This window comes from Mustela nivalis (assembly GCF_964662115.1).
Source record: "Mustela nivalis genome assembly, contig: HAP1_SCAFFOLD_1890, whole genome shotgun sequence".
In the NCBI taxonomy this organism is placed as follows: domain Eukaryota; kingdom Metazoa; phylum Chordata; class Mammalia; order Carnivora; family Mustelidae; genus Mustela; species Mustela nivalis.
In genome coordinates, this window is record NW_028134774.1 from 80,231 (window position 1) to 91,281 (window position 11,051).

An 11,051-nucleotide genomic window follows, 5' to 3' on the forward strand; every position below is an offset into this window, starting at 1 on the left:
TCTCTCTCTCAAATGAAGACGTCTTCACAGAAAAGCCATCTCAGTGCGGTCAGATGCCCCGGACCCCTCCCAGTTCTCCCGGAGAAAGGCGGCTGATGAGAGCGGGGGTCTCAAAGTCTGCTTATTCCATTTTCCCCACTTATTTGTATAGTTCACGGGCTCCCCCCCCCTTTTTAAAAGATTCTATTTTTAAGCAATCTCTACGCTGAACAGGGCTCGCACTTCTAACCCCGAGACCGCCACCCGAGACCAGGCGCCCAAACCCAGCGCCGCACTCTCCTCGCACCGGCCGCGCAGCCCTACCGACGCCTCCTCCACAGAAAAGTTTTACGAGTTTAAAAGAGCAATTCCAGCACAAAGTCAGGACACGGAAATCTTCCTGATTCTCTGGTTTCGCCTTTCAGCGACTGGCACGTCAGACTTGCACTTGCTGGGAGGCGAGCCCCAGGTCCTGCCGGCTGCTCAACGCCGAGCCCGCAGCCCCTCCGGGAAGCCGGCGCGGGGGTCTCGGCAGCACCGCATCGGGGCTCCCGCGCGCCGCACGGAGGGGTCCCGTGCCCACCGCACGCACACAGGCCACCTGGCGCTTATCCGGTCGCCGCTGGACGGGACCTGCGTGCTCCCCGCTTCCCCACTGCCGGGAGTCGAGCTGCAGCGTCTGTGGGAACGCGCTTTCAGATTCCCCCGCGCGTCGTCGCGGATTCCGCGCATCTACCACTCACACGGGTCTGAGCCGAGGCCGGCTGACACGAGGACCAGCGCCACGGACGCGCCTTCTGGGAGCAGCGGGCCCCGAGGCTCCCACCTCCCCTGCTGCGGAGACACACAGCCCCAGAGAGAGACTTCGAGGCGAGTGGCCACAAGGAACCTGTCCAGCAGGTGCCCCAGCCCTGCACATGCCGGGCACTTCCTGTCACCTGACCAGAGCAACAGCAGCCAGAAATGTCCCCGGCCGTCCACCAGGGGGCAAGATTCCGCGGTGCGCCACCCCAGCGGGACCCGCGTGGCCCACACAGACGGCAGACCCCTGCGCCGAGTGGCCTGGGCCCGGACCTCACCATGGGGCCCCTGCTCTCGGCCCCTCAGCCCACAGCCCGTCCCGGACCGAAATGCAGGCTCCTGGGGAAAGGAGCTACTCGAGCCCTCTCTCAGCCACAGATGCTCCATGAATCTTTTATGACCGGGACTCGGAGCCATGGGACAAGCGTCACTGTATCCTTCCAACAGGCTTTGGGTTACTGAATCCCACTCGGGAGCTGCAGTCGCCCTCCCCGGCCTCCGCGGCCTCCGCGGCCTCCGCGGCCTGCATCACTGTGAACGACTCAAGAGGGAGAGAACAGAAAGACGATCACAGGCGTTGGAGAAACCGGCCCTCGCCCCAGACCACAGGGCTGGAAGACGGGAGGGTGCCGTGGAGGAGCCCAGCAGCTCCTGAAAGGGCAAACAGAGTCCAGGTTTGTCCACCAAACCCAGGGCGCCTGGGTGGCCCAGTGGGTTAAGCCTCTACCTTCGGCTCAAGTCGTGATCTCAGGGTCCTGGGATCAAGCCCCGCATCGGGCAGCTTCAAGAGCCAGAAAGCAGAAACTAGGGCACACACAGCAGCCGCCGAGTGAGGAAGGACATCCCAGAGGAGGGGGTGGGGGTGCCCACACTCTGCACACACACTCAGCCACAGTCCCACTGACCCCAGGACGAGGCACGCACCACACACAGCCGAAGCTGCTGGTGCACTTCCCCCGCCCCCCGCCCGCGACGAAAGACCGAGCTGCAGTCTCGGCCCAAGGAACCGCTGCCCCGAACGGTACTTCTCAGGGAGCAGAACAGAATCTAGAGCCTCTGCAAACGACGGATCACCACATTCAGAATATGACCCGAAGTTCTTCAAAATAACGAGCAGGAAACACTACCCGGATGCCAGGAAAACCAGCCAGCGAAGGCGCACTGGCCCTGAGCCGTCCCCAAGGATGGACCTAACACCCCGAGATCTCAAGTTCAGAACCATAACGATGCTCTTACGGACCAGAGAAAAATATGCCTGGGACGAGGCAGAAAGGGGCCTCCTCGGCAGAGAAAGGCGACGGATGTAAGATGAGCAGATGGAAAGTCTAGAATCGAACGGTTTCTGGAACAGGAGTCATCAAAGGCGCAGCACACGGGTGGCCGCCCGCCAGCAAGCCTGACGCGGACCGGACGCCCCCATCAGGACAGTAACGTTCCGGCGAAGAGGAGCAGAACCTCGGGGTCTGTGGGACAAGCCCACAAGGTGTAGCATGCGTAACTGGAGTCCCAGAAAGGAAGCGGCGGGACAGAGAATATATCTGAAAAACAAATGGCTAGAACTTCCCCAAATTTGGTGCAAGCCCTAATTCACAGGTTCAGGGAGCTCAGCACCCAGGAACAGAAAGTGAAAACCATCACCAGACAAGTCAAACTGGCAAAAATGGGAAAGGAGGAGAACATCTTTTTTGTAAAGTTCATTTACTGACATAATCTCTACCCCCAGGGTGGGGCCGGATTCACAGCCCCCGAACGACAGTCCCGCGCTCTTCCGGCGCGGCCAGCTGGGGCCCCGGACAAAGTCCTCAAAGGAGCCAGAGGGAAAGCACGTGCTACGTGGGGAGAAAGGGCTCCGAGCTGTTGTCAGAGACCACGGAGGCCTCTTGACGGTGGGGAAACTGCTGACCCCAAGACACCACCACCGGGGAACAGAGCCAGGCCCAGGGAGCCCGGTACGTCCGTGTCCGAACCTCGAAGCCCTCACCGGGGGGAGCGGCGCCCCACAGCAGGGCGGCCCCGCCGGAACGTTACTTTGTCGCTGGACAAGCGAGCGCGGCTCCTGCAGACAGAAGCGGAGTCTCCGGACAGAGCAGAGCCCGTCTGCCGCTCACTGAGGACTCAAACACGCCCTTCCTCGGAGTGCGGCCAGGTAAAGGGAGGAGCGCGCCACAGCGGCCTCACGCTCCTCCCTCCTCCCTGCGACACTGCCCACGAGAGAGGCGAGAATCTGTTCCGTCCCGTCTACAACCAGAAAACAAAACCGGTCAGGGCATGCGCACTGGACCGACATCCCAACAGTTATGATCAAAACGTGAACTAGAAAGACTGCGGAGCCTGAGGTATAAATGAGCCCGCGGCGCTGACGATTATTTGTCGGGCCTTCCGTCCGAAAGACTCCGCGCCCAACGTGGAGTCCAGTGCGGGGCCTGAACCCGTAACCCTGATGCGATCAAGACCTGAGCTCAAGCGTTGGACACGTAACAGATGAGCTGCCCAGGAGCCCCGACACGGAGAGAGAAGAAAGAGAAGGAGAGGGAGGAGGAGGAAGAGAAAGAGAAAGGGGGACCCCTGGGCGCTGAGTCGCTCAGCGTCTGCCTTCCCCTCAGGTCGTGATCCCAGGGTTCTGGGATCAAGTCCGGCATCGGCTTCCCCGGCTTCTCCCTCTGCCTGCCACCCCTGCTCCTGCTCTTGCTCTCTGGTAAGTAAAATCTTAAAGAAGAGAGAAAGAGAGGACGGAAGGGAGGAAGGAGAGGTAAAAGCATGACTCGATTGTTCAAAACCCTCAGTCTGTTCTGTGCAAATTCACGCTTCCGCACAGAGCGAACGGCGGCCTGAAATGCGTGCCCTTTCCACATCGTCTTTAGAGAATGTAACCCAGAACAAAGGCCACGAACTTCCCTTACATGGGAACTCCTCAGGTCTAACATAAAACAGCCATCTTCACCCTGGCTACTTTGTAGAGTTCCCTGAAGCACTTCATTTAAATCTAACAATCAGGGGTGCCTGGGGGGCTCAGTGGGTAAAGCCTCTGCCTTCGGCTCAGGTCATGGTCCCAGGGTCCTGGGATCAAGCCCAGAATCGGGCTCTCTGCTTAGTGGGGAGCCTGCTTCCCTTCCTCTCTCTCTGCCTGCCTCTCTGCCTACCTGTGATCTCTGTCAAATAAGTATCTTTTAAAAAAAATTTACCTATCTGAGAGAGAGAGAGATGGATGACAAGAGGGAGCACAAGCAGGGGGAGTGGGAGAGGGAGCAGCAGGCTCCCTGCTGAGCAGGGATCCCACATGGGGCTCGATCCCAGGACCCCTGGATCATGACATGAGCTGAAGGCAGACAGGATGACTGAGCTACCGAGGCGTCCCTCGTAAACAAAATTTTTAAAACCTTTTGCTGAACTTCAAGCTAAAGCGGATGAACACTAGGTATGTAAACCACACCCCAATAACACTGTGTAAAATACCCCCCCCCATCATCCAGAACCCCCACCTTAGTCCGCGTGACCTGGACAGACCTGCTGCTTCCAACTCTGCACAGACACTCACGGGCTCCTGCCGGTCTGGGTCCTAGGGCAGCAGCCCCCCCTCTGCAGCAGCCGCCAACCACCCCCCACCCAGGGCCCGGCTGCCGGAGACCCCGCACGGCTGACGGAGCTGTCCAGTTAGGCAAAAGGTCCAAGTCCTTCTGCTGAGAGAACACCTGTCCTGTGGACCCCAAGCAGAGGCAGGAGAGGAAACCACACACGAGGGTACCACCGGAGGGGACAAGGGTACCAGGACCCACCCGTGAGCCTCGATGCTGCCTAACAAGGACAGAGGCGCAATACATGGCCCAATTTGGCCCATGTAAATAGCCCTGGGGAAGCCGAGACTGGGGAGGGACGTGAGGTGGGGAGGGGCTGCCAGGTCTCCGCCCTCCACTCCCCAGGGCAAAGCAGGGGAGGGGTGCATGGACAGGGGTGGGGGCAGAAGCCCACAGCCAAGCCTCGGACTTCCTAACCAGCCCCCCCTACCCCAACCAGCACATCTCCTAGAGCAAAGGGGTGTGTTGGGGGGGGGGGTGACCGGGACCCGCAGGGGATATCAGGGGTGGCCATGACTGGGGGTGCTCCTGGCATCAGGTGAGTGCCCAGGACGGCTCCCACAGAACTGAGGCCAAGCGCTGGCCTCAAGCATACCCAGGGCCCCTTCCGCGCTCCTCCCACCGCCAGCCTGGGTCCTCTCGGCCGCCCCCCCACGGCCCGGCCACCGAGCACGCCTTCCATCTCCAGCAGGCCCTTCAAAGAGCCCCTCCAAACTGGCAGCCAGACAGAAGAAGCCACCAAAGGCCTTAGGCAACGGCACAAGGAACACAAACGGCGACACGCTGCAGAAAGCCCACCCAGCGCGCCCCCGGTCGGGGAAGTGAAAAGGGCCGCCTGTTCTGCGGGTTCCCGACGCGCTCCTGGCCGCTCGCCCCGCCGCTGGGACCTGTGCGGGGAACCGCGCTCGGGCCGCCGGGCGGCAATCCCACCCTGGAGGGTCGCTCATGAAAGGCCCCAGACCCGAAGCCCCCCAGATGTCCAGAAGGCAGAGCGCTGGGCGCTGTCAGCCACAGCGCCCACAAGCGGCGGGGCCCCCGACGGAGACGAACGTCAGGAGCCGGGCCGGGAGAGCTAGGCTGGGCTACAGTCCGTCAGACCGTTCAGGGACACAAATTTCAGGGAAAAAGGTATAAGCAAAGCGAAGAAATTACACTCAGAGAACTTCAGCTAATTATCTTAATTAAACGACACGTAACAGGGACGTCTGGGTGGCTCAGTGGGTTAAAGCCTCTGCCTTGGGCTCAGGTCATGACCATGGGGTCCTGGGATCGAGCCCCGAGTCAGCGCTCCCTGCTCAGCGGGGAGCCTGCTTCCCCCTCTGCCGCTCCCCTGCTTGTGCGCATGTGTGTGCACCCTCTCTCTGGCAGATAAACAAAATCTTTAAAAAAAAATAAAATAAACTACATAACATCTGTGCACTACACCTTCACAACGAGTAAGATTAGGAAAGAAGCCCATCTAGCAAACACCCGGCAAGTGCCCCTGGGACCAGTTTTCCTCGGCCCCCACGCCTGGGAGGGACCCCGGCAAGCTCTGTGCTTGCCCCCCCCCACTGTCCCCACCTCTGGCCCCAGCCCAGGTTGGCTGTCACCTGTGCTCTGACCGACCCGCTGTGAATGGGAGTTCACGTGACCCCCTGCTCTCAGGTTCGATTAATTTGCCAAGGCGGCTCGCGGACCTCAGGAAAGCTCTTGTCCACCACGAGCAGCTGAGCACGGAAGAAAGGCCACGGCCGACAAGACGATCAACAGCCAGATGAAGACGCACACAGGAGGTGTCCAGAACGGCCCCCACCGCAGGCGCCCCTGTCCTGGCAGAGTCGCTCTGCGCCACGCCATCCGCCCAGGACACGATGCTTTCGCCAACCAAGACTCTCCAACCGCGGCTCAGAGATGTGCGTGACAGATCATTCATTCAGTCCCTAGCCCGCTCCCCTGCCGGAAGCTGGGGGTGGGGCCGACAGCTCCAAGCTTCTAACGGTGGTCTCTCTGGTGATCTGCTCCCACCCAGCAGCCCACCAGGTCATCTCACTGGAACAAAGGACACTTCTGTGCCCCAGGAAATGCCAACAGATCTAAAAGCTCAGGGTTAGGAACTGGGGGCAGAGAGCAAACACATAAACAAGGCTGCTCCTGTACCGTAGTTGCTTCGGAAATGACAAAAGCTTCCCAACTCTGTTACTGGAAATGACGGGCTTTAACAGCTCTGTGCCCAGAGCGAGGGACAAGGACCAAAAGATGTATTTCTTACATCACAATATCACACGTCTAACAACATGGTGACAAGGCAGGGGACACAGGGGACATGGATAAAGGGAAGAGCATGAGAGAATTTGGGGAGATTTTTCTTATCAGTGTGGGTCAGCGATTCTACTGGGCAATGTCTGGGGATGTCTGTGACTGCCACATGGCGCGCTCCTGGCATCGACGGGGCGGGGCCACTGAGCCCCGCGTCGGGCTCCCCACTGCTGCTCTGTTCCCACAGTGCGTGGGACGGACCCCACCCCCAAATGACCCAGTCCTGAAGGCCAGCAATGCCAAGGGGGAGACCCTGATTTCGGATCATGACCCACGTCAGTAAAGGAAAAAAAAAAGCTCAGTTCAAATCTGGTGTCTGATTTTCAAAAGTTGTTAAAATAAAAGAACTTCTCACCAACAGCCACAAAGCCCCGAGTACCTGACCCAGGCCAGACATAACCTACTCTGCAGTGACTGTCCCCAGAGCAGACACCGGTCCTGCGCGCCCGACAGGCCCCAGCACCAGCTTCCTGGGTTCAGCCCTAGCACTGGCGTCTCTGAGATGGCGAACTACGGAGTCTCCGCAGCTCCGGGCAGTTCAGTCTGAGCCCAGCCACACCTCACTCCCAGCTACCACTGCACACCGACTGAATGAAGTTCTGAACCACCACCCCGGCGGGCCCAAGTGTTTATACCCCAGCAAAACCAAGCCGGTGCTCTTCGGACACTAGCAGAGCCACGCAGGGCCCGTGCCCACCCAAGGGAAGGACGGCACGCCCACACCGGGGAAGGGGGCGCCGGGACACACCGGCGACGCACGCTACCCGCCCCGAGGGAGGTGTTCCCGTGCTGCGTCCCGGAGAGCAGTCAGCGCCACTACACTGACCAGCAGGAAGCAGAACGGAGTCTCTTCTAGTAAACCCGATGCCCACCGTGGGGCCCAAACTCATGACCCCGAGATCCAAAGTCGCAGGCCCCGCGGACTGAGCCGGCCGGGAGCCCCAGGACGCAGAACAGTCATAACAGACAGTAAGAACTGCCCACAATTTCTATGCAAAGAAAAACACTCAGAGCACACACTCCTACCTGATCTCGGGGGGCGGGGGGGGGGTTCTTCCCTGTATGGTTAATGAACACTGAGAAGGGGCGCCTGGGGGGCTCAGTCAGTTAAGAGTCGGCCTCGGGCTCAGATCCTGGAGGCTGGGATGGAGCCCCGCGTCGGGCTCCCTGCTGAGCGGGCGTCGGCTCCTCCCTCCCCCTTCTCCCGCTCACACTTTCTCCCTCTCAAATAAGTAAAACGGTAATTACAAAACACAAAACCCTGAGCCCATTTTTTTAAAGTATGGGTAGGACTCTACAACTTAAAAAGACCAAAAAAACAGCTTTCTCTCAAATATGAAGAGTTACCAGAAGAATAAACTTAGGGGGATCAGTTGTTAAGTGTGTGCCTTCGGCTTGGGTCATGCTCTCAGGGTCCTGGGATCGAGCCCCGCATCGGGCTCTCTGCTCAGCGGGGAGCCTGCTTCCCCCCTCTCTCTGCCTACCTGTGATCTCTGTCAAATAAATAAATAAAATCTTTAAAAAAAAAAAAAAAGGAATAAACTTAAAAGTCTTTGGCTCTTTTCCCCAACGACCCCAATCATATCCGAAGTTTAGTATGTGGGTCCCCTCCCTGCCAACACTGCGCTCCGTCTCCAGGATACCTCAACTCAAGCACCCAGAGATGCACGAACCGGACCAGAGTTTCAAACTCCTTGGACTCATCTACGAAACGTGTTTCCAGAGTGACCCAGTACGCACGCACGCCCCAGCTGTCCTGGGCTGGAAAAAGTTTCCATAACCAAGTTACTCTCCGTGCAGAGGGCCTGGAATTTTCTAGTTGGGTTTTTGTTTTTTAACACACCCCACTGAACCGCTCACCACCCACTAAGGGGTTGCGGGTCGAGTTTGGAACAGCCAAGCAGCCCCGTGGGGTGGTCTGCCGCTCACAGAAGCCACAGCACGTCACCCACCGCATCCACAGGAGCCCGCAGTGAGGGGGAAGTGGCTGTCACCCCCGCTGGAGAGGGGAGGCTCCCCCAATCTCACCAGGTCAAACAGGCCCCTCAGCCTGGATGCGGTCTCCGGCACCACACAACGCGGCTGCACTACCAAGAATCGTGCTGCGTTTCCGTGCGGCTCCCAGGCCCTGCTGGGCCCCACTGCAGGACGCTGCACGAAGCTTTAGCTAAAATCTGCCCCGAGGTTACCCTCCGAGGCAACTACGTGCTGCAGAAACGCGGGTCCTCGCCGGGCCGCTGCGCAGAGGGAAGGGCCTCCATGGAGGCCGGAGGGGGGCCTCCAACACCAGCCCCCGATCACCACCATCCCTGGTCAGGGGACCATGGCCCCAAGACGCCGCGTCCTCGGAGAACCGCCCACAGGCCAAGGGCAGGACCCACACGGAGCCCTGGCCTCGGTGATGTGACAGCAGCCTCCTCCCCCACCCACGCACCTGCTGAAAGGGCCCCGAGGGTGCAGAGCTGCCTGCGACTCTCCAGGAACCAAGGACCGCCGGGGGAAGGCCCGAGGACAGTGGGCATCCCCCAGACGCGAGCCGCCCTTCCTGGTGGGCCCCGGTCCTTCCCCGAACCCCAGACAGGCTGCTCCCGCCCAGCCACTAACGCACTGAGAACAGGTCAGCCAGCGCACAGGGCACCTGCGGGTGTGGGCTGTCCCACAGCTGCGACGGAAGGTCCAGCGCAAGGCAAAGACCCCCGTCCGGGCTGAGATACACAACGTAACCAACGTGGCCCGCGCAGGTCACTCCAGGCAAACGCCGGGGGCAGCCGCGGAAGGAAAGCGGGTGGAAATGGCAGAAAATAACCCCACGACTGCCGGGGGGTGCGGAAGGGAGGGGTCACGCCCATCGCGACAACGTGCTGCGGCCCGGCAGGAACTGAGGCCCGGCGGCCGGCGCGGACCGACGCTCCAGCAAACGCCCCGCCGACTCCGCCGGGAAGAGGCGCCATTGCGAGGCCTGCGGCGGGGACCTGCGGCGGGGACCCGCGCCTCGGGCCGCCGCCCCTCCCCCAGGAGAGCCCGCCGCCCGCTCCTGACCCCTGGCGTGAGCGCGGGCTCCAGGAAGCCAGCGGCCTGAGGGCCCCCAAGTGTCCCCACTCCTCCCAAATCTAGGTCACAGGGGCGGGGCGGAGGGAGGGGAGCGGTGCCCGCGTCCCACTCCGGGGCCACCTGCCTCTCGCCCTCCTTCACGGCTTCCAGTCGAAGGCGGCTTCCCCGGCCGGACCCCGCAGCGGCTTCCGCGTCTGGACTCGGGGCTCCCGCTGTCCCCCCTCCCCAGGAGCGGCGGCCCCACCTTCCCGGGGACACGGGCCCAGGAGGCCAGGCCCGACTCGGACGGGCCGCAGACGGCCCGGACGCGCTAGCGGGGCGGCCCGCCGAGAGCAAGCCCCCACCAGGAGTCGGAGCCCCGGGGAGGGGCTGGGCCTGCCGAGGCCCCGCGGACACCCGCGGGCGGAGGGGGGCGGGCGTCCGAAGCCCAGCGGGGAAACTGAGGCCACGGGGGCCACCCGGCGGCGGCCCCTCGTGATCCGACACGCGCGGGAGGCGGGGGAGGGCTGGCAACGGCGGCTCGGGTCCCGCCACGGGCCGTCTGCGGCCCCCGGGGGTAAACTGAGGCTCGGAGGGAAAGCGGGCGTGGGGCGGCCCGGGTCGCAAGCAGGCAGGGCTCGAGTCGGGCGCGGGGGCTCGGGGACGAGCTGGAGGCCGGGGTCGGGATCGGCACCGGGGCCGGGGTCGGGGTCGGCGTCCGGGGTCGGCGTCGGGGGTCGGCACCGGGGCCGGGGTCGGGGTCGGCGTCCGGGGTCGGCGTCGGGGGTCGGCACCGGGGCCGGGGCCGGGGCCGGGGTCCGGGTCGGCACCGGGGCCGGGCTCAGGCCCAGCCAGACCGGCCCCGCGCGGCGCGCCGGGCTCACCTCGTCCTCTTTGTGGTTGCGGATGCCGCGCACGAGGTCCTGCAGGTTCTTGTCGAACATGCGGTCGATGCTGCCCTTGACCATCTTGAGGGCCATCGCGGCGGACGCCGCCGGGCTCGAGCCCCGGGAGGCCCGCGGCCGGGCACCGTGCGGGGGCCCCGGGGCCGCGCCTGCCGCCCGCGGAGCGCTGCGCTGCCGGCTGCCGCGGCGGGACGGGCTCCCTGGCCAGGTCGGCTGCTGTCCGCGGCGCGGCGGCGGCTGCGACCCGCTCCGCAGCCCGCGCTCGCACTGCCGTACCCCTCCGGCTGGGCGCCGCGCCGCTGGCAAATGGCGGACAAGATGGCGGCGGGTCAGCTGACGACGGGCGCTCGTCCGGCCCCCGCCCCCGGAAGCCCCGCCTCCCAGGAAAGCCCTGCCCCGCCACCTCCGGGTCTCCACGTCTCCCAGGCGACGCCGGCCGCCCAATGGAAACGCGGACAACGCCCTC

General features: G+C 62.6%; 1 protein-coding gene across 2 annotated transcripts in view; it reads right to left on the bottom strand.

Moving 5' to 3' along the window:
* AP3D1 (adaptor related protein complex 3 subunit delta 1) overlaps positions 1 to 10,895 on the bottom strand; it is a 36,753-nt gene extending 25,858 nt beyond the window's left edge. The window contains exon 1 of one of the 2 annotated variants that reach the window (XM_082750811.1): positions 10,565 to 10,895. In XM_082750811.1, coding sequence (XP_082606937.1) covers positions 10,565 to 10,660 — 96 coding nt within the window. In that variant the 5' untranslated portion in view covers positions 10,661 to 10,895. The remainder of the gene's footprint in view (positions 1 to 10,564) is intronic. The other variant, XM_082750810.1, reaches the window with a different exon arrangement.
* Between the last annotated feature and the right edge of the window lie 156 nt (positions 10,896 to 11,051).